Source organism: Lontra canadensis, unplaced genomic scaffold (assembly GCF_010015895.1).
Source record: "Lontra canadensis isolate GAN:19392208 unplaced genomic scaffold, GSC_riverotter_1.0 scaffold58, whole genome shotgun sequence".
Classification (NCBI taxonomy): Eukaryota; Metazoa; Chordata; class Mammalia; order Carnivora; family Mustelidae; genus Lontra; species Lontra canadensis.
In genome coordinates this window covers 3,241,149-3,266,366 of record NW_022631052.1, presented here as the reverse complement: position 1 = coordinate 3,266,366, position 25,218 = coordinate 3,241,149, and the positions used below count along the sequence as shown (strand labels likewise).

Sequence of the window (25,218 nt, the reverse complement as noted above, 5' to 3'; positions counted from 1 at the left end):
CCCACTGAGCCACCCAGGTGCCCCACAAGGATGCTCAGTTTAGAGCAATCTTTCTCATCCTGAACTTTCTGACGATCCTGTAAGGAACGGAGCCCTTGGAGGTGGGGAAGGGCTCACGCCGCCCTCCAAGGCGGCTCCTCTGTCCACAGTCTGGGTCCGCAAGCGTCTTAGGAAGTCAGGCTGACCCTGGTCTGTCTTGAGAGGAAAACCCTGTCTCTGGACCCCACTCCAAAGTCCTCCCCTCACCCCCTCGGAACTTCCAGGACAGGAAGCGAAGGACGTGGGGACGCCTGGGTGGCTCAGTCGGTTAAATATCTACTTTCAGCTCAGGTTCCGGGACTGAGCACGCCTTGGGCTCCCTGCTCGGAGGGGAGCCTGCTTCTCCCTCTGCCTGCTGCTCCCCCTGCTTGTGCACTCGCTCTCTTTCACACAAATAAAGAAATAAAATCGTAAAAAAAAAAAAAAAAAGTGAAGGATGGAGAAGGGTATACAGGCTCTTGGCCGCACGCCCCCAGGGCCAGCCCTTCCTCAATCTTGCCCTCTTCACAGATTTCCACGCTCCTGCCCCACTCACCCACCTGCCACCCTCCCCAGGACCAGAAGGAGCTTTGCAAAAACGCAAACTGGACTCTATTTCTCCCCTGCTTCAAGCCCTCCAGAGGCTTCAAATCTCAGTTGTTAAGTCCCAATCCCTCTCCCTGCTCCCCCGGGCCCCAGAAGGCGGGTGTTGGTCTCACCATCCACCCCGGCCCAGCCCCAGACAACCCCTCCTGCCACTCTCCACTCTGCAGGGGTCCCCCCAGGTTTGGTTCGATGTCCACCTTCTGGACACTCAGCATTCCCCCACCGACTAACGTCCCTGCCCCTCCCTCCCAGCAGGTAGCACTGAACCTGCCCCAGCCCTCCGGTGGCTGTCCTGACTTCCGACCCTCTAAGTAAGGGGCAGGGGGGGAGTCTCTCCCGCCTCTGACTGGCTGGCCTGGAGTCCAGTGGCTGCCTGCGTGGGCCCTTCCTTCCTGTCTCCTAGCCAGACAGAGGCCACAGCTCCAGCCCCACGCCCACGCCTTGTCCTCTCAGCAGAGGCCACCACTCTTAGGCGGCAGCCCAGCAAATACCTGAAGGCCACCCCGCGAGCCAACAACACAGCTCCTGGAGCCGCGCCCCATTCCCAGGGGTGACGGATGAAAGCCAAGCTCAACCCAAGGTCAGATTTGTTTTAATAAATAATTACATATAGTCAAAGGCACAGATTTTGCATTTGAACAGTGTGCACCTGTGCAACCCACGCCCCAGTCAGGACCCAGAATGTTTTCCTCCATGCCAGGAGCGCCGTCTCTCCAGTCTGAACACACTCCCTGCTAGGGCGCCAGGGAGGGTCAGGGGACCCGCCTGCTAGGCCCTGGTCCAGGCCAGCCCCGCAGGCCCCAGGAGGCAGCTGGTACGAGCAGGCCTCCGCCCTCGTCCCTCCCTCGCTCACCTCATGCTACGGGAGCCACCAGCCCCCCAGCTCCGCCCCACAGAAGACTGCGTCCCTGATATCTGGCCAGCTTCCCGAGGGGCCAGGTCTGCACAGAGCCTTTTGGAAACAAGCCTCACGGACACATGCTGGCAGGCGTGGGCCCACATCCTCATGCACACTCCCATCTCATGCCAGGCACTCCTGGGCTCTGGTCGCTCTGTGAGACCTTCAAGTTCAGACCCCAACATCCGTGTCAACTCCATGTTGGGGGAGACCTCCCCCAGTGTGGCCCCCATCACCACCGGTCAGCCCCTTCCCACCCCCGGCGCTGCCTCCAGCCCACCCCAGGCCTCCTCCCCAGATACTTCAGGCAGAACCAGGACCAAAAAGGAGATTCCAACCTCTTCTTCACCAAGGACCGTGTGCCATCCCTGGCAAAGGTAACAATCATCTGTGTAGATTTCTCTGACACTGGTGGCTCACCTCCAACCCCAGACCCAGCCTTCCCTCTGTCCCCTCTTCTTCCCCCGCAGGTGACACAAAGCTGCCCACTGCTCTCCACCTCCACTCAGCAGCCCTGTCTCCAGCCTGGGGACCACACGACACCTCCTCCTGGGCCTCTGTCACCCACAGCTCACCGGCAGCCAGAGTGTGCGATCCCCACCCTGCCTTAAACCTGTCAGAGCCGCCCTGCTGCTGCTCCCAGGTTAAGGTTAAGACCTCTCTTGCTGGTCAGGGGGCTGCACACGCTGCAGCTCTGCCCTCCCGACATCTCTCATCTCGCACGGCCTCTCTGTGCTCTGGCCAGACCTCCTTTCTGCCACACACATACTCATTCCACTTTTTTGTGCCACAGGACCTTTGCACATGCCGTTCAGTCCTCCCAGAACACCTTCTCTCTCGGCTTTGTCTCATTAACACTTGATCAGTCTCTCTGGCCTTGCCCTGTGGGAAGCTGAGGCCACCTACCACCCACCCATGACGAGGGGAGGCTCAGGGAGACTGAGCACCTTGCTTCAGGCTGCATAGCCTTAGCAGAACCAGAGCTCAGTGGCTCAGGCTCACAAACTTGAAACCGGCCTGGGAAGTCACCACCCATTTACTGGCCACAAGACGCCTGTTCCCTTCCTTCCTCTTTCTGCCAGTTCTCCTGGTTTCTCAGCCATCTGTGTAGACATAAGAGGTCAGGCCGGGGGCCCTGGCGGGCTAGGGAGGGCGTATGCCACCCAGCTCCTGATAGAGCCTCAGACACAGTGAGTCTCCACACAGTCACGCAAGTCAGCTCCAACAATGCTGGACATCTGAGGGCATGAGCTCTGGTTGGAGCCTCAGCTCTGGGACACTGCACCACTGCTCTATGCCTCAGTTTCTCTGCACATCGGAGCAACAAGCTGAATGACAGCCAACTCCTTAGCACACATCATCTCAGAGCTCCCTCAGCAACTCCTAGAGGCAGATGCTATCGTGACCTCCATTTTACAGATACTGAAACTGAGGTAGCCTCTGAGACAGCTCCCAGTGATTCCGGCCTCTTTGCAGCCAGCGCCCGTGTAGTCCCCTCTCTTCCTGTGGGCTGACCTAGAGACTCACTTCTGATGAAGAGAGCACAGCGAAAACCATGGGATTTCCCTCACAAGATTAGGTTACCAAAAAAATGGGGTCTTCCAGCTCAGGGGTTCAAGCTCCCCTCCTCTCTCTCTCACGTGGACGTCGCTCTGCGGGAGGCCAGCAGCTGCCATGCGTGAGCAGACCTGGGGGACAGTCCCCGCTTGGAAACAGAGCCTGCCCCGGTCAAGCCTTCAGATGACAGAGGCCCCGGCTGCCCCTGAACCCAAGAACCCGGCTAGTCTGCCCCTGGATCTCTGATGGGCAGGACCAGTGAGATAAGAAGTATTTGTTTGGAACCACTAAGTATCGGGACAATTTGTTATGCGGCTGCAGCTTACTGCTGAATAGGCCTGAGGGACTGAGTGAGCTGCCCAGAGTCAACCAGCCACGAACCCAGTGCTGGGGCTGCCTGAGCCCGGGCTGTGCCTCTAACTCCTACTCAGCGCTGCCCCCTCTTCTCTGTGTTGGCTTCCGGGGCTGTAAGAAGGTGCAAGGGTGAAACACTCTCTCGAGGCCAAAGTCACCCGCCATGGGGCCGGTTCAGGGACAGAGACACACCTGTTGTCGAAGAAGGCACGGACGATTTTGGATCGGATTGGGTTGAGCTCCAGGTCAGGGACATTGTTGAAGTTCTCCTTGCTGGGCCCCAGGAAGCAGGAGCACCGGGGAAAGAGAGAGGAGGAAAAAAGCCAAGGTCATGTGGTGTGTTAGCACTTACGGGCTCTATTTCTCAATCCTGAGCAGGTCCCATAAGAACGGTCCAGAGACAGGCCTGGAACACACAGCACTGATTGGTCCCTACTCTCCCCGCTGACTGCTGGGAGGATCTGAAAGCTCCGAGATGCTCTGTGTCCCAGAGCTTCACCCCCCAGAAAATGCAGAGACACAAGATGTGCACCCCTTTCCGGGGGCTCAGAGACCCCTCCCCCCAAGGCCCATCACAGACCCCCAGTGAGGAGAGCCTGCTTTGGCCAGTCTGGACTCGGGGTAGCAGACTGCTGGTTTGGGCCCGGAAGACAGGCTGGCAGGACCTCAGCAGGTGGAGGGGAGAGTGAGCCAGGACCCAGCCCTTCCACACCACGCATCCGCCTCCGAACACATCCACGGACGGCAAGAAGCATCACTCGTAGCAGCCACACACTGCAAACCCCCCAAGGGTCAGTCACCTGAGAAGCAGGTAAATCGCGGTCCATCGAGACAACGGAGTATTATTCAGCCATGAAAAGGAAGGACGCGGGTCCATGTGGCAATGCAACTGGGCCTTGAACACATCACAGGGGCCGAGTGAAAGCAGCCATGCACCAAGACTGCACAGTATGGGGTCCTGTTCACACACAATGTCTCAAAGAGGCAGATCCACAGAAATGGAACAGACACCGGCGGCGGCCAGGGACCAGGGGCGTGGGAACGATGGGCAGGGACCGCTGAGTGTACAGGCTCTCTAGGGGATGATCAAAAGATTCAGAAATCGTGGGGTTGGACGCACAGCTGCGAGGATACCAAAAGCCATGGAACTGTACATTTTAAGGGCGAGTTGTATGGTATGTGAAGCCTATTTCAGGAAAGCTGTTTAGAAAAAAAAGATGCTGGTGACAGAAGAGGATAAATTTCAAACCCAACAGCACCATCGCTGGGCAAAGGGGTCACTGGGTAGGGGACAGGCTGTGGGTCCGCAGGTAACGAGGCAGCAAAGGTCCTTACCTGCCTGACCTGCCCACAAAAAGTTATCCTTTGTTCTCAGAATCTGCCTCCCACTCACCTTCTTCTTCTATTCCATGGACTTCAAGGGGCAGTGGCCTTGGGAGGGACCCAAGGCCCAGGCTGGGGACCCCGGGGAGCTAGGAGGCACGCCCAGGCAGGGGAGGTGGGACATCAGCTCCTTAAGCTGAGAGTGTCCAGGGCTGGGGTCGACAACAGAGCTGGGGCTCAAAACTCGAGCTCACACCTGGCGGGAACAAGGAGATGTCACGTACACAAAGACTCAAACACAAAGCTGGAAGCTTTCAGAAGCACGTGGCTGATCTGTCCTGCCCCCACCTTACAGACGGGGAGGCTGAGGCCCAGAGGGGAAAGGGGAGCCCGGCTCGGGCGCCCAGATGCCTCCGTGACCCCATTGCCACCCCCACACTGCTTCCTGTCCCCACCCCCAGGGCTCCCGGTGGGGCTGGCTCAGGGGACACCGGGCCAAACTCGGGAGCCAGCGTCCGTGGACGCCACATTCTGGATTCCTCTGATCCCAGGGCTGAAGAAGGGGGCGCGCTCAGAACAGATGCCTGGCATGACAGAGTACTAGTTGGTCACAAGAAGGATCGCAGTGTCGAGGCAAACTGCCATGCAGACCACCTCGAAGGCACGGGACTGAGCAGAAAGCGCTGGACACAAATGGTCACATCCCAGAGGATCCTTTTATCTGCGATGACCAGAGTCGGCCCCCCCCAGGACAGACCCAGAGGCAGGGGGCGAGCAGGGGTCGGGACTGGTCAGTACAGGCTTTCGTAGCGGGGAGGGGAGAGAGAGTGACGGCAATGACCTCAAACTGGCTGCGTACTTCAAACAGGTAAACTGTAGAATACGTGCGTTATAGCTCAATAAGGCATCTAAAAAATTTCCCCAAGAGAGGCTGAAAAACCAAAAGCAAAGAAACATTGCACTGTGACCCTCTTTATATAAAGAACGAAAGGTACCAGCACTAAACCATGCGGCCAGAAAGCAGGAGAGGTCAACTGCTTTCGGGGGCGGGAGGGGAGAGCAGGGAGGGACAGGAGGCGGCTCTGAGGCAGACAGTGCTCTGCCTTTGACCTGGGTGGGGTTGGGGTCTGTGCAGGCTGTACGGTCCCCTCTCTGGGAGCTGACACCTTTCTCTGGGTGTGCTGCCCTCCCCACTAGCAGAGCCAGAGACCCCCATGGGAGACCAGAAACGGAATGCCCAGAGACCCCCCCGCACAGGGACAGGTCAGGTCAGAGAAGCCACATGGAGAGCGAGAGAGAATTCTGGGCGAAGGGAAAAGAAGTGGCCAGCAAATTTGTGGCTGAGACCCCTCAACCCCTCTCTGGCTTTCATTGGTCAGGGGTCCAGGCCACTGCTAATCTGGCCTTGGCCTCGGTTTCCTATCTATAAAGTGGGCACACAGATGCCATAGACAGAAGCTTTCACACACCACGTGCTCAGTGCCTCGCGCCGCTGGGGTCGGCTCAGGTGCTCAGAGAGCCGTGGGCAGAGCGAGCCTCGGAGCGGAAGGCGTGGTGAGATGTGGGCTAGGCTGGGCTCCTCATCCATTCTGAGCATCTGGCTAATGCCAGCCTCAGTCCCTCTGCCAAGGTGTTCAGACCTCTCAGCTGCTCCCAGGACTTGCCCTTGGATTCCCCAGCTGAGCCTTGCTGGGCTGTCAGAGGAGCGGTCCCCCAGAGCTGCCAGAAGCATCCTATTTGGGGACACACCTGGGACGTGGAAATGGGTCTGGTTAATTCCCCAGAAGGAAATAGCCAGCAACGGGGAAGCTGCAGGTTCTAGGGGGCTGAGAAACACGGGCCCTGGGCAAGAAGGGATGCGCCAGCAGCCCTCTCCAGCCCCCATGAGATCCCACAAAGGGCCAGAAGCTCCCTGGGGCTGATGGCGGAGGAAAGAAGGACCTCACAGAGCCTGACCACGTGTCTACAGAAGAAAATTAACAAGAAGAGGCCTGGCCTTCCACTGTCAGGGGCGGAGGTGAGGCAGATGCTAGGAATCCGGCTGGGGGCACAGCGTCCCGGGTCCGGACATCACAGCCTCCGGCAGGTCTCTGCAGGTGTCTCTGAAGCCCAGCTGTCCTTGCTCCTCAGTCCTCAGACGCCCACTAGACCCACACTCAAACCTCAGCTTCCTCACCTGACAGACGTTCCATGCCTCAGTTTCCTCGTCTGTGAATTCGGGGGTTGCACACCCAGCACTGCCCACAGCAGAGGGGCCGTGAAATCAAGCACACCCGGGGCCGGTTCAGGATCTGCTCCTGACCAGGCACGTGCCCTTGGGCAAGGCTCAGTTTCCTCAGCTGTAGAATGGGGGTCATGGGAATGTCTGGATAGTGTCACAGGGTTGATAAAATTAAGAAATCCGGTAAATACTCATAGGGAGCTTAGCACACCGCCTGACACACAGTGAGCTCGTCACTTAAAAATTAGGACAATCGGGGTGCCTGGGTGGCTCAGGTTAGGCTGCTGCCGCTTGGTATGGGCTAAGGTCAACATCTCGGGGAGCTGGGATGGAGCCCTGCATCAGGCTCTGCGCTCAGCAGGGAGTCTGCTCAAAGATTCTGTCTCCCTCTGCCCCTCCCCCTGCTCACATGCATGTACGCACGTGCGCTCTCTCTCTCTCTGAAATAAATCTTTACAATAAAATTAGGACAGTAATAACAGCAGCTAACCTTCTGTGCACTCCAAGGTGACAGGTGCCACTCTACGAGCTTTACATTCTTCTCCTATAAGGCAGACGCTTGTCCCCATGTTAAAGACAGGGAAATTGAGGCAGAGGTAAAGAAGCTTCTTATTGCTAAGAAGGATACTGACGGACAGACAGTGCGCAGTACCCAGGGGAAGCAGATGCTAGGAAGACTTAGGTCTCGCTGTCTGGCCCTTGGGGACCCTCCCGGATATTTGCCAACTTCCCTTTTCAACAAGGCGACTGCAGGCCTGGAGCCCAGAGCCTGGGAAAGGCTGACCATGGTTTAATGCCCCATAAATGCTGGTTTCGGTCCTATTCTCCTTCCTTCCCACCCGCCCCCAGCGCCCACTGGGCTGGTAGAACCGGCTCAGCAGCACGTGTCCAGGCCCAGGCTGCCGCCAAGGGAAAGGACTCTGTTCCCCATGAGCCCAGGGCTCTGGGGCCAGAGCTGACGGGAGGGGGGGCAGGAGCGATGCTGCTGCAGTGGCCAGCAGGGAGAGGTTCCCCACAGAGGCCCCAGGGGCACACAACTTGCACATCTCTTCCTGGGGGTTGAGCTCCGTGGCTTAAACTCTCCCCACCCCACCAGCATCCACAGGCTGTGCTAAGTGCTTTGCAAACACTGCCATGCTTAATCAGCCCCCACACACCCATAATCCCCCTTTGACAGGCAAGAAACTGAGGTCCAGGGAGGTGAAGTGAGGAGGCCACGGTCCCCCAGCCGGGAGGGGAGTTTGAATGGTGCTCTAACGGCCCCATATACTTCCTGACCCTTGCTACTTCCTCCGGGTTGCAGGTTTTTACTTGAAAGAGAGAGAAGGACTGAAATCTTGGTTGGGGATCTGCTCCCCTCCCCCTGCTACAGCCTCTAGAGGCCCCATCTGAGACCCACAAAGAAGGCAAGAAGCATCCAGCCCGCAAGGGAAGGAAAGACTAAGAAACCACCAACGAGGGGCCCTTCCTCAAGCCGTGGTGTGGGCTGGTTTCCGGCAGCTCCGAGGACCAGCTCAACCGCAAAGCTCTCTCTGCAGGCTCGGGGGTGTCCTCTGCCACCAGCAGGGAGTAGCCCGAGAGCTGAGGACGCAGCAGGGCCCCCAAGGTTCCATGGTCCATCCAAGAGACGTCTTCACTCGGGCGCTGCCTGCGACTCTCCTGGACCCCCTGCCCCCTGCCCCGCCATTTAGCAGGTGATATTCCCCACATAAGGGCCACGAGATGCTACTTACTGGGAAACTGGCCCCCACAGGACTCTCGCACAAGGGGCCAAGCCTCACATATCATGCAGGGGTCTCCCCAGCCAATGCTAGGCAAACTCAAAGTGTGGTCCCTGGACCGGCAGCATCAGCATCACTCGCAGTTTGTGAGAAACGGAGCCTGAGCTGGCCCGGAATCAAAACCGGCACTTGAACATGATCCCAGGGAACTTGTGTGATGGTTAAGGTTTAAGAAAAGTCCCTAAATGCACCAGGCATTTGTGTCTCCCATCCACGTGCCTTTGCACAAAAGCTCTGGCAGAAAGAGCCCTGGGCCCCTTGCCGTTGGGTAAGTCCCTCTTCCGAAAGCCGGGGGTGGCATCACCAACGTCATTCCTCCCTGCCACATGCTTTCTCAGCTTCACCCATACCCGCTCCAGGCCCGGACCCAGCTGCCCTCCCTACACCTGCCATGTCCTCATCACAGGGGAAGCAACAAGGATTCCAGCACCTTCCATGGGCCAGACACTGCTCTAGGTGCTGGCTTCAGCAGTGAACAGGACAGACACGACCCCTCCTGGGATTCCAGCAGGGGAAAGAAGACAGAGGGAAAACAGAGGGGCTCAGGCAGCCGCGAACGCTTTGCAAGCAAACCAGGCAAGGACAGGATGGAGACCCGGCGAACTGGCCAAGGTCTCAGGGGGGTGATCAAGAAAGGCCTCCTAGCAAAGGTGATGCTTGACCAGAGACCAGAGGGTGGCAAGTGCTCAACCCCCAGGGAACACCTGGCCACGTTGGGGGGCCATTTCTGGTGTCGTCCCAGGGAAGGGGTGTTACTGGCATCTGGCGGGCAGAGCCCCAAGGTGTGCTCTGCTCGCCACAGTACACAGAACACCCCCTCGCATACACTCACACATGTAGATTCTCCAGCCCCAAAGGCCACCAGAAACCCTGCAAGAAGCTTCCTCTCCCCACCACGGTCCCAAGAGACGACGCACCCTTCGTCCCATGTCTTTCCAAGGCTCAGACATGATGAACTCGCTCCCCGGCTACTCACCTCTCCGACCCTCCCTCCCTCCTCTCTCCATGCGCCCCACACATGGGCCCCACCCCTCCCCCACAGCAGGAGCTCCCCCCCCAGGAGAGGCAGAGGGAGCACACGGGTCATTCACTCCAGCATCTGGGGTGCCAGAACCAGCCACGGAAGGCCCGACCACCTGCTTCCACAAGCAAGGGCCGAGTCAGGGTGAAACCTCCCTGGAAAGGGTCTCTGTAAAAACCGTACATTCGAGTGCCTGTGAATTCATCAAGTCCCTTTAGAAAGCTCCGTCCTGCTTTGGGGACATCTCAGCACCCTTCACACCCAACGGACTCTCCTGTCCGGCTCTCCCTGTCACCTGAGTGGACAGGAGAGACCGCTCTCCCACCCACTGTCGCCTGGGGAGTTCTATGGGATTTTCTTTGTCAGATGAACGTGCACCAGGCAGGCTGAGGCTTCCAAGGGAGGACTCATCCTCATCAACTCTCAGAGTTCATTACACACTGACAGCAAAACAGCCTAATGATGCAGGCAGAGCCTCAGCACTGTTGGGAGTACTTAAAAAAAAAAAAAAAAAAAAAAAAAGGACATTTTTAGCTATGTGACGGGTTAAAAGCAAAGTGAATGGGTTACAATTAAAAGGCCTTACTCTAGAGAAAAGCAATAGGATCACTGTGGGCTCTGGGTTTTCTTCGAAGCAGGGAAGACCCTCCCTAGGTAAACGCACCCAAAAATAAATCCTAGACGGTGAAAAAAATAGCTATTCGGGGGCTCCAGCTCTGCTAGGACCTTGTCCTCTTCAGCCTCAGTTTCTTAATCTGGAAGACGGGATAATGGGGGGAACGTCACGGGGTTCCTGAGACCCGTGGGACCGGGCCAGTGGGTGTGCAGCCCTGTGCGTGCACGTATTAGCCCTAACGGCAGCCGGGGCTCCCACGCGCGTGCTTGACTGGGAGGCGACCTTGAACGTCAGATTCCCTGCTCAGTACGGAAGCCTGCTTCTTCCTCTCCTTCTCCCTCCCCCCCCACCAGCTCTCTCTCTCTCTCTTTCAAATACTAAATGAGAAAGAACGCCGCTCGGCGCTTTGGTGTCCATCAGCACAGGACCCTGCTCCCTTCCTCTCCACCTCGTACGTGCACGGCTCTGTTTACTCCAGGATTCATTCCATGTTCCGAGGCTGATGAATCTAAAAATATTTCTGTTACGTGGCTCAATCTAGTCAGACCTCCTCCCGGCCTGCATCACCCTGAAGGATTCCACAGCATCTATTTCTGGGGGGTGGTGAGCCGGCCACGGTGTGCTCGGGAAGTTACATTTGCTGTTTAAGGCACTTGCCCGGTGACTGGTCCCAACTAAAGACAGACACGGGGCCCAAGTGGCAATTACTGCATTTCTCTCGTGATGGGAAATTTCCTCATATCTGTTCGTGGGTCACTTAGGGGCAGGGCTTCCCTGACAGAAGGAAAGCTCTGGGGGACAGAGGTCTGCACAGCATCAGTACCCGATAAGTGTGTCTAATGACCGTTTTCTATTCAAGCATTTCTCCAAGAGGACTCAGAGCTCACTGTTTGGTGGTCACAAAGGACTTCGGTTTGGGGGATCCTGAAACATATACAATTTAGGGGGAGCCCTTAAAGAAAAAGAATGCAGCTTTATTGTTTTTTTTTAATCAGGTGCTGGGCACACACACAGCGGGGTTCCAAGATAGCAGCTCCCGTGCCTCGGAGTGAAGCCTTGTAGTGAAGCCGTGCCTGGATACCCTCAGATCATTTTCAGAAGGACGAGGGACCAACCAGACATGGGCAGGAGATGGTGGGTTAAAATTAAATCCCTTCTGGTGTTTCTTCCCTTGTGGGATTTTTTGTTTTTTTAAGCTATAGACAATTTATCAAAGTCACCAATCCAGAAACTCAAATCTTCATTACTTTTTTAATGCAACTGATACAACTTACTAGGAGTCTATGTTTAAAACCTGCAGATTTAAATGGTCACTTTTAAGGGGCTTTTTGCACTTGAGGTGTCCACCCCTCCCCCCACCCCAACTACGGCCCCACAGGATCCTAAAAGGCTCTCGGGGCACCTCATTCTCTGAGAAGGCAGGGCAAAGAGTGCTACCTCGCACAGCCCTTGCAGGCTGTGGTGCTGGGGGCCTCACCCAGGGGACCCCAGGCGATGCCTTTCATGAGGCTCAATGCTAATGAGGTCAAGTTCCCTTCCCTACTCGGAAACCGCAGCATAGCCCACAGCTCGTTGGATGTGCCCAGGTATCAGAGAGGTTGAAGGCTCAGCCCAGGGTCACTGAGAAACCCTTGGCAGTGTGGGGAAGGTGCAGGGGACCAGAACCCAGCCCAGGGCTGCTCACCCCTTCTGTCCTGGGAAGATGGGCAGGAATACCTAGGAGACCTGAAAACCTGCCTCATCACCCTCCCCAGGTCCTAAAAGACAGACTAGGAACAAAGTGGCTCTGGGAGGGGGCCCTTCAGGCAGGCCTGTTTGCCTCAAACACTGTGGTCAATCACCTCCTTCTCCCTGGGCTGGGCGGTCACCGTGTGCAGCTGCCACTAGCCTCCCAGCAGAGGTTATGAGACACGGGAGCTAGGGCTTCGGTGATGGGAGAATACACACGCCCACCCCGGCATGATGGGTGTGGAGGGTCCTCAGAGGGCAGAGCAGGGAGACTGAGGTCCCCAAGAGGCCACTCCCAAGTTACGGCAATGCCCACAGCTTCCTTACAGAGGGCTGTCAGCCCTGGGCTCAAATCCCAGCTCCTCTATGTAGAAGCCGTGTGCCTCAGGAACAGACACAGCACCTGAGCCTGACTTTCCCATCTGTAAAATGGGGAGAACAGGCGTTCCTACCACGACTTCCAGTCGGGTTTTAGAAGACTAAAGTAACGTGCTCCAGCTACAGAGCACACAAAACACGCTCAATTAAGAACCGCTTACATCCACGAACATGCCTATGAACCAGGCCCTGGATAAAGTCTTCCCCGGGGAATCGCACCCCCTGTGGAGGGACGCAGAGTTAACAAGTCTCACGGATTCCACACTTCGTGGCTCATACAGAACATTGGCAAGAAACTCTCATTTCTTCCTCATTACTTTGCTCTCCCCCATTCATTCAACCAAGCGGTAGTAGTCCTCCCAGTGCCTGTGGTATGTCACCAGCCCAGGACACAGCACCAGGGCCAGGGACAAAGACCCAGTTCCTGCCCCTCATGGGGCCCGCTGTCCGTTATGGCCACAGTTACGTTCTGCACTGTCAACGGGGGGATGGGGCACCCCAGGAGGAGGCTGTGGGAGTGCAGGGGGGGAGGAGGGTTATCTTGGAGGAGACAAGGTCCACAAGGAGACCTCCGCAAAGCCAAAACCAGCATCCGGAGACCTTGGTGGACCCCAGCTGAAGAGTACGGACATAACCTCAGAGCACCAGGTAGCCCCGAGGCTGGGAGCAGGGTCTGCTCCCTGGGGCCAGGAAGACACACTCAGAGCTTGTGTGAGGCCAGGTGGGAAAAGCATGACGCGTAGGATGGTCCTGGGGGTGGGTGCGGAGGATGGGGGGGGGGCAGAGCCCATGGCTCGTGTGCCCACAAGAGCCTGCAACACGGGCCCCCCAGGGTCTGCAGGGGTGCAGTCTCCTCCCACCCGACCCAGAGGGGCTCCTGGGAACCCTCCTGGATGCTGGGGGGTGCTGACCTGTCCGTGACCACATGTGCTTGTTGGAAATGCAGAGTCTGGGCTTCCGCTCCAGACCTGTGAGTCAAACCTGCATGGTTACCTGGTTCCCAGGGGACCACACACAAACATTCACACTCACCGTCCCATGGGGAGGCAGAAACCGCGGTGTGTGGTCACAGGGAAGACGGAAGGGGCCCGGGGAGCCTGACAGGTTGCTGATGGGGCAGGGGCATCATCGAGGCTGACTTCCAGAAGAAACCCCGCTGCTGCTAAGACCGAAAGGCCACCCTGGATTGAGGCGGAGGGATGCAGAGCGGAGAAGGGAGGCTACAGGCTTGGGGCAAGAGGAGGCAGTGAGTACTGCACAGACAGACATCTGAGCCCCGGGGGCAGGGGGCCATGGCCTCCTCTGCTGAGCGCTTATTCCGCCCCAGGCCGGGCGCTCAGGGGGCGTGTGGCACAGGTGCTGGGTAGAAATGCAGAGTCTCGGGCCCCACACACTGGCCAAAACCAAGCCTGCATGAGGAAGGTTCCCGAGCGATCTGGGCACACACTCCCGCTGGGAAAGAGCGTGTGCACAGCACATTCAGTTCGTGTTTTGGTGTGTCCTTGCAAAGCGCAGGAGGGGCCCCTGGGCCACACGGGGCTCGAATGCTAGAACCTCCAACTGGGGGGTGCTCCGTGGGCATCAGAGCCGCCTCCTCACACACCACCTGTGCTCCCCACCTCCTCTCCGGCCCCAGGAACAGACATCTGCCCGTTGGCCCCTCAGCGTGGCTCCGTGAGGCCTCAGCAGCGGTGGGAGGAGGACAGCCCGGCCGCCCAGTGCCGACAAACGGGCTGAGTGGAATCTTCCAGCAGGTCTCCGCTCACGGCCCAGACCAAACCCTGCCAGACTGTGCTCGCTTTACAGGTGACGAGACAGGCTCAGAGACACAAAGCAACTCACTCCCACTCACACAGCCCCTGCCACAGAGGATGTCAGTGCAACTGGTTTCCCAAGTGTGGATTTTCGCCTCTGCTTCCCCCAAGTCTGGAAATCTTATAAACACATGCAGAAGTTGAACTCAAAACCTCTCAACAGTCAAGACCCAGAAACCCCCTGAGCACAGAAGCTTGGTCCAGCGCTGGGGGCATCACTTGCTGGAAAATTATCTTGAGAAAGGGGGCCCCACTTTCACATGTCACCCACCGTAAGCTGCATTCACCAGCACAGGTACGAGCACCTGGCACAGAGCACGGGCCCAGAAACTTCTGATGGACGGAGGGGCAGCGGTCCCCTTGCCACTTCCCTTAGACTCCCCGGTGTTCCCACCCTGCACCTGCTCCTCAGCCCACCCTGCCCTAGGAAACCACCTCCCCCCCCCCCCCCCCGCCCCAGGCTGAGGACCCAGCTCCACTCCCTCACAGTTTGGGGGCGGGGGAGGACGGCCAATTTGCGTCTCTAGCACCGGCCGTGGTGATTGGCTCGGACTCATACATGTAACACTCTCAGAGCCAATGAGAAGCCAGGTGGCTTTCTGCTGGGCTCCTCTCCCTTCTTTACCGGGCTTAGCAGGTGTTCTGGATGGAATTAAAGATGCCACTTCTAACTGGCTACCATTCTGCCTTGGATATAATCACATTGAGACAGGAGGCCACAGGAACCATGAGACTCTAAGCTCTGGGAATGGAGGCTTTGAAAATACAAAGCATGGGATTAACAACATGCTTTTGTTCAGACAGACAAGGGAAAGTGGATATTTCATCTATCAGTTTCCATAAAACTAAGGTGAAGATTAAGTCTGTTCACTAAGACAGAGGAAGCTTCCCCTGGATTATTCAAATATTTGTTTTGAACTTCGAAGACTGTAACCTTCAGACCTTGAATATTTATTTTAGGAAACTACATCTGTTAGGAAGTTTGTGGTAGCACGCTGTTTACTTTGCATTGGAAACTCTGCTTGCTACAGTCTGACTCCAAGCTTCTTGGCCAACTCTGTGATGACCCAACATGCTAACTGGGACGTCTCACTAACCTAGTTCCATATAAGTCAACCAGCATCTAAGACTGAACACACTCTTCTAGGAGAAGGAGTATAGATTAAGGCATTCCCCCTTAAACCTACATAACTTCTACAAGATTAGCATTAAAAACACAATGTAGGATGGCCAGTTTCCTTGATAGAAACCAGAGGCTGCTCCGACCATCTTGCCTGAGGCCGGAATGGACCACTGAGAAGAAGCAGAGCCAAGAGACATTCAACAGACCTTCAACATCGACCTGGGATTCTAAGCACAGAGGCCAGGAGCACGTCCTGTTTGGGGAAGTCAGGGTAAGGCAGGCAGGATGGACTGGCCACTGTCTTCACTCTAGTTACACATTCCTGATGCTGAGAGAAACCGGTGTGGCTCTAGATTGGCTCTAGAACATCTCATCTAGAAGGGACCAAAAGAATCACAACAACTTCGGGTTTGCTGCAGGAAATGGGGTAACCCAGGAGCTCTTCTAAAGTCACTGCACACTCAGAGAAAGAAAGAGCTGGAAAGAGAAATTGTCAAGGGCCGTGGACATGCCCAACGCCCGAACCCAACCGCAGACCTTACCGAATGGTGGGCTGGTCTCCGCTGAGCTGCTTAAACCGCCTGTGCAGCTGCTCGATCTGGTCTGAGGAGACTGAGAAGCAGGGGAGGGGAAGGAGAGGGGGAAGGAGGAGGGGTAGAGAAAGACAGGAAGACATCAGTGACCCCCGAACTTGGAAGCCACCGGCAGAAGGCTGGTGACACTCTCCTGTCTCATCCCACCTTCCCATTCCATCAATCCCCTGCCTTCCCCACCCGGCCAATATTGAGCAGCACCAGAAGAAGACCCCTACAAAGGGTTTCCCATTCTTCCTGGCAAGCACCTCTGGGGTTATTTGTTCTGATCCCCTTGGCGATACAACTTGGGCTACTAACAGCAGCCCCCAGGACAGTACAAATATGAACCAGGTCATTCGCCCCTTCCCCAGCCTGCTAAAGGGATCCCAGCCATTCTTCGGACTTCCTCCCCTCCCACTTCTGAAGACAGGCGTCTTCCTAGCTGAGCAAGGGGCTTCAGAGGGTCAGTCTCATATGGCGAGACAGAGGATATGGAAAGGAAAAGTGGCTCAGGCTGGTGCTGGGTGATTTGGGAGATGCACAGGGAGACACAGAAGGAGAATCTGGTGCAGCGAGGGAACTCATCTCTTCCCCATGACCCCCTGGGAGAGGACTGTATCCCCATCACAGATGTAGAAACCGACCCTTGGAGAGGATGATAACCACCAAGGGCAATTACCAGCTTTCTGGAGGAGGATATGGCTATTTACAGCACATGCGTCTCAGCAAGGTTGTGTGTATACTCGACCACCTTGCAATTCCGCTCCTGCATACGTACCCAAAAGAAACGCACACTTGTGCTCATCAGAAAATGTACACACAGAGGTTCATGGCAATACTATTTCAATAGCCCTAAACTGGAAGCTATCAAAACACCTAGCAATGGCAGAACACAAAACATTATGGTGTAGTCACACAATACAATAGGATACAGCAGTGAACCAAGAGAATGTGGTGTAACTTGGGTGAGTTTCAAAAACACACAAATGAACATCTGGATGGTTTGGTGGAGCTTGGGACTCTTGATATCAGGGTTGGGAGTTCAAGTACCACATTGGGTACAGAGATTACTTTGAAAAATGTTTTAAATCTTAGGGGCACCGGGGTGGCTCAGGTGATTTAAGGGACTGCCTTCAGCTCGGGTCATGATCCTGGAGTCCCAGGATCAAGTCCCACATCAGGCTCTCTCCTCAGCAGAGAGTCTCCTTCTCCCTCTGACCCTCTCCCCTCATGCTCTCTGTCTCTCATTCTCTCTCATATAAATAAAATCTTAAAAAAAAACACCTTAAAAACAAGCAAACGAAGTCAGACAGGAAAGAGCATGTACTCTAGGATTCCAACCAAATAAAGTTCAAAAACAGGCAAAGCAAAACTCATCCACGGTTTTAGAAGTCAGGATAGAAAAGCTACATTCTGGATGATTCCAACTATAGGACATCCTGGAAAAGGCAAAACTATGAAGACACAAGAGAGATCAGTGGCTGTCAGAGGTCAGAGGGGTGATGGATGAATAGAGTAGAAGGTTTTCATAGCAGTGAAAGGATTCTGTAAGGTACCACTGTGAGGAATGCCTGACAGTACATATGTCCAAACCCACAGAACCTACAATCCCAAGAGGGAACCCTAATGTACACAGTGGACTTGGGGCAATGATAATGTGTCATGTAGGTTTATCAACTATATCCCACTCTGTTGGGCGGTTATCGATAATGGGGGAGACCAAACTTGGGTTGGAATGGGGATATGTGAAAACTGTAATTTCCCCTGAATTTTGCTATGAACTTATCTAAAACTTCTCTAATAATGATGATGATGATGACAACCTCTTAATATTTTTTTTTAGAGGGGAGCAGGGGGAAGAGAAAATCTTAAGCAGGCCCCACACCCAGAGAAAGCCTGATGTGGGGCTCAAACTCACGACCCTGAGACTGTGACCCGAGCTGAAACCAAAAGTCGGGACATTTAACCAAATGAGCCACCCAGGTACCCCTGTCTTAATTTTTAAAAAGAGAAGTCAGTATAAGGGTTACCCCTGAGTGGAGAGTAGCAATTTGAATGGGATATGAGGGGGGCCCTCTGGGTACTGGGAATATACTATTTCAAGTTCACGGAAACATTTGCTCATGAGTGATACACTTTTCCATACATGATACCACAATAAAAGGTTTACATGCAAAATTCAGTAATTAAAAAAAAATCAGTAACTCTACTTGACAAGAATTTGTCCTAAAAACAAAAATCCAACAAGAACAAAACATGAATATATATAAAGGTATTCATTTTTATATTATTTTTTTAAGATTTTATTTTTAAGTAATCTCCATGCCCATTGTGGGGCTCAAACTTATAACCCAACCCTGAGATCAAGAGTCACACACTCTACCAACGAAGCTAGCCAGGTGTCCCACCTGCGTATTCTTAACAGCTTAAAAACTGGAGTCAATCTAAGTGCTCACCAAAAGCAGATTGGTCAAATATTTTGTGGTATACTTAGCCAATTAAAAAAAAAAAAAAAAAGCAGGGCGTATGGGTGGTTCAGTGAGTTAAGCCTCTGCCTTCAACTCAGGTCATGATCCCGGGGTCCTGGGATCGAGCCCCGCATCGGGCTCTCTGCTCAGCAGGGAGCCTGCTTCCCTTCCTCTCTTTCTGCCTGCCTCCCTGCCTACTTGTGATCTCTCTCTGTCAAATAAATAAATAAAAATCTTTATTTAAAAAAAAAAAGCATGTTGCTTTTGAAAAGTGACAATTGAATATCTGACATGAAAATATATTCCTCATGTGATGTTCTTCAAAAACAGCTTTGCTGGGGCACCTGGCTGGCTCAGTTGGTACAGCATGAAACTTTTTTTTTAAGGGTTTATTTACTTGACACAGAGAGAGAGAGGGAAAAGGCAGAAGGAGAGGGAGAAGCAAACTCCCCGCCGAGCAGGGAGCCCAATGCGGGGCTTGATCATGACCTGAGCCAAAGGCAGACGCTTCACCAACTGAGCCACGCAGGTGTCCACCCATCAAGCATGAGACTCTTAATCTCCGAGTGGCGAGGTCAAGCCCCCCATTGGAGCCTACTTAAAACAAAAACACAACAGCTTGCTACAAGAGCAGCATGACCTCATGCTGGGGGAAATATGTAGACAGATACAAACGTGCATAAGTAATAAAAGGAAATCTGGATTTATTTTCCCTGAAATAATAGTGATGGTCTCCCCCAGTAGTGGGAGTAAAGGGTTCGTTTTGCTTTGATTCTTCTGTATTTTCCAAATTTTCTCTAATACGCAATGCATCATTTATTAGTCACGTAAATGGATATTTTAGGCACACAATATGGTCCCATATGGGACAGCCCAGGGATCTCAAAAACATCACTCTAGATGACTCATCCGTTGGTGGTGTAGCTTGTCCTGCAAACACACGTTCTCACTTAATCCTTTCTACGACCTGAGAACAGACAGACGCTCCCACTTTACAGAAGAACACACAGAGGATCTGAGGAGCTGGATAACTTGCTGATGCCCACTGAACTTGAAAAGCAGACCCAGGATTTGGGTTCAGTTTGGCAGAATGTGTATGGATTCAGGTTTGTTCATTTGCTTATTGATGCCCCACGCCACCTCCCTTTGTGTGATCAACGGCCGCTCCCAGCACTCGATCACAAATTAAAAAAAAAATTACACTAATCCGATGAAAAATAGCTCTCAGAAATTACAGCCAAAAATGCTCAACAGCCTCTATGACAGATGAGTTACCTTCAAAATGATGCTAAGTGACAGAGGCCAGTCACAAAGGCCACCCGTCACATGATTCTGTTTATAGGAGACACTCAGATAGGCAAATCCGAAGTAGACCAGTGCTTGCCTGAGGCTAGGGAAGAACAGGGAGTCAGGCTAATAGGTACTGAGCTTCTTCTGGGAGGGATAAAAGGGTTCCGAGTTAGATTGTGGTGATGGGTGCACAACCCTGTGGTTATACTAAAAACTACAGAGTACACGTTAAATGGGTGAAATGTACAGAATGTGAATGACCTCTCAATAAAGCCATTAAAAAATGAATTACAGGGTGCCTGGGTGGCTCAGTGGGTTAAGCCTCTGCCTTTGGCTCAGGTCATGATCTCAGGGTCCTGGGATCGAGCCCCGCATCGGGCTCTCTACTCGGCGGGGAGACTGCTTCCTCCTCTCTCTCTGCCTGCCTCTCTGCCTATTTGTGATCTCTGTCAAATAAATAAATGAAAAATCTTAAAAAAAATTAATTATGTTCCTAAGCATGAGAACCACAGCAGCTGACATTCATTGAGCATTCACGGAGTCCGGCCCTACTCCTGCTAAGCTCTGGCTCACATAACCCTCTCTATCAACCCTATTGGGTAAGGATGGCTTTTAGCCCCATTGTAGAGATGGGAACATGGAGACTTGCTCAAGATCACACAGGTAAGAAGAGGTGTATAAGCCAGAAATCGCCATAGACCGGGTTCCTCTCATGAAGCCTCCAGCTACTTTCACGCAAAGTGTGTGCACACTCACACACATGCACACAACCCTTCCTGCGGTGCCTAATTGAAAGCAGAGGGGTGAGGAAAACAACCTGTCTTCAGTACCCAGATTCCCGGAGCCAAGAGCTCGGGGCTCAACTTAGATGACAGTGACAGTAGGAAGTCTGGGGCCTCACGAACTTACTTTCAAGGCACTCTCAGGTCCGGGGGTCCCCCAGAGGGTCAGTCTTACGGGCACCTGCTCCGTGTGTGCATGGCCCCCTCGGGGGTTCCCAGGATGGAAGATTTAATTGTTTCCCTGTTCCTCTCAGCCCTATCTCCAGGTCCCCAGGAGGTCACAGTTGCCGTGGAGACGGGAGACAGAGCCACTTGGGTGCGCAGGCATGGTGACCTCATTATCTGTGGCTTCGGATTTCAACCTGAGGGCTGGTTTCATACCCTGCCAGTGGCTGGTGGGAGTTTAACTGGCCCAATCTCTGTGTGTGTGTGTTTGTGGGGGGTGACATGCTACTTTGTATCAAAAGCTTAAACCAGAAAGTATATACCTGTAAGTCACTAGCCGCAGGTGGCTGCTAAGCCCTTGCAAGGGAGCAGGATCTGGGACTCTAAAATACACAGCAGCTTCCAAAGACTTAGTACAAAAAAGGATGTAAACGGTCTCAAAATTTTTTTTATCAGTCATACACTGAAATGCCTTAGGCATAAGAGGGTAAGTAAAATATTGAAGTTAGCCTCATCGGTTTCTTTTTTTAAACATGGCTACTAGAAAATGTAGAATTACCTTACATACATAGCTTCTAAAAAAATTTAGCATTATCCCACCTTGCACTGCATTCGTACTGGACAGGGCTGGTATCTGGGCTTCCACCCAGCAACTTGATCCCAAGGAACAAAAGCCGAGGACCTCAGACAAGTGTACAGAGATAAACAGGCAGAGTCATCATCATGGACTCAAAAATAGTTAACGCCTAGGGAAACGATGAGCCACAAGGAAACCTGTTGAAATAAATCCTGGAGCATCCTGAACACAGAATACTATACAGCCTTCAGAAACACGTTTAAAATACTTAGAGGGGCGCCTGGGTGGCTGCACTGGTTAAGCGTCCAACTCTTCATCTCAGCTCAGGTTATGATCTCAGGGTTGAGAGTTCAATCCCTGTGTTGGGTTCCACACTGGGCATGGAGATTACTTAAAAATATATGTATAATGGGGTGCCTGGGTGGCTCAGTGGGTAAGCCTCTGCCTTCAGCTCAGGTCATGATCTCAGGGTCCTGGGATCGAGCCCTACATCGGGCTCCCTGCTCAGTGGGGAGCGTGCTTCCCCCTCTCTCTCTGCCTGCCCCTCTGCCTGCTTGTGATCTCTGTCAAATAAATAAAACCTTTAAAATATATATATGTATAAAATAAAATACTTAGGGGCACCTGGGTGGCTCAGTCTTTAAGCGTCTGCCTTTGGCTCAGGTCATGATTCCCAGGTTGTGGGATTGAGCCCTGCGCCAAGCTCCCTGCTCCATGGGAAACCTGCTTCTCTCTCTCCCACTCCCCCTGCTTGTGTTCCCTCTCTCACTTTTTCTCTGTCAAATAAATAATATCTTTGAAAAAAATAAGATATTTACAACTTAGAACAACGTTCATGAGCTATCACTACAGGGAAAAACCAACAGGCCACAACATCTCGGGTATATGAATGTTCACCATCACATATGTGTACGCGCAGATCACAGGATAAGACGTACAACAAAATAGTGCATCGTTTCCAGGCAGCAGAATCACAGGACATTCCTCTCGTCCTCTTTTCTCATATTTTTGCTTATCCGTCCTTTCACTTTCCTGTGATTAACACGGTGCGCTTGTCTGTCCAGAGGGACAGGATCCAGTCCTAAATGGAACAAAACCCCACACGCGCACCAACATGGATAGGCCTTGAACACATGAGGCTCCGGAGAGAAGCCAGGCCCAGGTCACATATCGCACGACTCCATTTATATCGAATGTCCGGCAAATCAAGACACAGAAAGTAGGTTAAGGGGGGGCCGGGGTTCAGGGTAGGGAGGAATGGGGAGGGATGTAATGGGTCTGGGGTCTCTGCCTGGGCCTGGTCCCACCTGTCAGGCAGTGGGGGGCCAGCTTCCAGCCCTGCTGTGCTAAGCATGGGGCCACCAGGCAAGGAGGGGGGTCACACAGACCAAGAAGTCGGAGACAAGCCTCAAAGAGGAGGAGGCAGGAGATGGGGGGTTCGAGAAAGGGGCATGAAATCCTCCAGGAGGCCCGGCCTCCCCCATCTGACTTGAGAAGAAATGGAGCATCAGCCTTCAGCACCTCCATTATATGGGGTCACCCAGACTACTTGAGCCTTTATTCCCAGGGGTCCAAGTCTGGTGACAATGGGCACATAAAGTCTCACCCGCGCCTTTCCTGAATCCATGCTGGCTCGCAGGGGTGCGGGAGGCCTGACTGACCCCCACGGTCCGCCAGGGTTGCTCAGCCCTCTGACAGATGCCCCATTACTCATTAAGAGACATTTACTGAGCACCTCTTGGCACCTGCTAGCAGCCGAGGGCGCAGACACGAATTCCATCTATTGGCAACGGGCGTCACCTTGCTGGGATCCGGGATAATAAATGTGGTGTCCGTTTGCCAAGGAGCACAGGGGGTGGAGAGGGAATTCCAGTCCACGGGGAGGGGGTGGGAGGCAAGGCCCTGTGGGATCCTAAAGGCTAGGGTGAGGCCAAGAGGGCGGGGCTGGCAGAGGTGGGGTGAGAGGAGCTCAGGACGCTGGGGTTCTTCAGCAGGGGCAGAGGGCAGGCAGGGGACAGGAGAGCATGGGGGAGGGGGCGGGAGGTATCCGCGGTCACACACGGTCACACGCACCGAGCTGAGGCATTCAGACTTCACCCCCAGCTCACAGAAGTTGCTAAGGCGGGGGACAAGATTCCATGTGCCTGGTGACAGAACGGAGGGTGGATGCAAAGGACAGGACACGGGACCCAGTGGGGGAGGAGGAGGTGTCTATGCTCAAAATGCAGTTGCAAGGAGCTAGGGTGGCTTAAGGTCTGCTCCTGAGCTCGCAGGGGGCCCCCCAGGAGGCAGCCCCCCGCTGTCTCCCCCAGCAGTGCCACCCGGCACACATGCCCCAGGACACGGAGCAGGGAAGGTCTCAGCGGCTTCTGGGGTGCCCAAAGCTCTCCTTCTCGCCATGTCCTGACCGACCGGCCAGGACTCAAGCCAAGCGTCGTGGGCTGATGTCCCAGAACACAGAGGCGAGCGGGGTCAGGCAGAAAGGTGGGCTGACAGCAGGGGGCCAAGAGCTGCTGGCTGGGTCCCCAGCTCCACCTCCTACTAAACCGTCTCCCTGAGGACACCGCCTCCTCCCCCGTAACACGGAGAGAATAACAGCAACACCCCTGCGAGGCTGTTCCCACCCCAGAGAACAAGACAAGTCACACACATGTGACGCACAATGGCCGAAAGGCAGGAGCACCCACACGTCCATCGGCCGGCGAGCAGATGAACAAAACGGGGTGCGCGCTGCCCGACGGGGCAGGTCGCACAGACACCTGCTGGCCCACAGCTGAGCTGGGAGACACAACGGAAGCAGCCAGATGTGCGGGGCCACCGCTGTGCGCTGCCTGAAATACATGAACCCACAGGGACAAAAAATAGGTTTGCGGATGCCAGGAATGGGGGGGGGTGCGGATTTCAGGAGAGCTAATGGGCCTGAAGTGTCGTTCTGGGGCGGTGATGTCCTGGAACTGGGTGGTGGTGACGGCTGCACTGAATGCCCAAGAACCGCAGGCTGGAAAACGCTGAAGATGGTCAATGACAGGTTACGTGAATTTCACCCATTAAATAAAATGTCACATTCATGTTGCTGGGGACCTGGCAGGAGGAGCGGAGGCACCAGAGTGGCCACGAGAGTGATCATGAAGACCCTAATGACCGTGTCGTACCTACCAGGCACCCCAGCTAGCTCCCAGCTTGCCTGGGCTTGGGAGGGAAGAGGCACTTTGCCTGCTGCCTGGGGCTCCAGCGAAGCAGTGACTCATCCTGGGCCTCCGGAGGGAGGAGGAGGGAGAAGGAGGGAAGAGGAGGGAGAGCGGAGGGACAACCTCCACAGCCTGGAAGGGACCCACCCCCACACACCCGCCTGTAGCCCTGAAGATGCGTCCGGTGCCCGACGCCCCGCTTCTCTCCTTCACCCTCGCCACACACCCAGCCTGTGCACATCACAGAGCACGCCTCACTGCTGGGATTTTTAAAAGAACCAAAGACGCACTTGGGTGCCCTCAGCCTTGGAAAGGAAACGACCAAACCCAACTCCAGTGTCCAAAGCAGAAGCAGCTACAAGAAGGTCAACGGCTGCTTTCTCTCCAGCACCTTTGAACCCTTTACACGCAAACTTCAACCTGTCCGTGAGCGCAAGAGCCAGGGGATCTGGGTGGGAGCTGCCCCGGGGCCCCAGCCAGCATGGGGAGGGTCTTCATTTTAAGCTCAGGTACCGAGGGTCTCAGGAGGATCTCGGCAGGTTTTTTCCACCCAGAAGGAATCCTCCAACTCCCAGGACGGGAGCAGAAGCAGAGACAGAATGAAGTGGCTTGACTTTAGCAAAGATCCTCTCATGAGTGATGAGATGACTTGGAACACTGTCAGAGTGGGTGGGCAGGACTCTGGAAATCACAGGCTGTGCTGTGCTCATCGACGCTCACCTTCCCACAGCTCTG

At 54.4% G+C, this 25,218-nt stretch overlaps 1 protein-coding gene across 2 annotated transcripts in view; it reads right to left on the bottom strand.

Annotated features, from left to right (window-relative positions):
- The window catches only part of TESC (tescalcin), a 46,681-nt gene that overhangs the window by 9,122 nt on the left and 12,341 nt on the right, over positions 1–25,218 (bottom strand). For both annotated transcript variants that reach the window (XM_032876195.1, XM_032876196.1), the window contains exons 2-3: positions 15,981–16,050; positions 3,626–3,706 (exon numbers count right to left, since the gene is read on the bottom strand). In XM_032876195.1, coding sequence (XP_032732086.1) covers positions 3,626–3,706; positions 15,981–16,050 — 151 coding nt within the window. The remainder of the gene's footprint in view (positions 1–3,625; positions 3,707–15,980; positions 16,051–25,218) is intronic.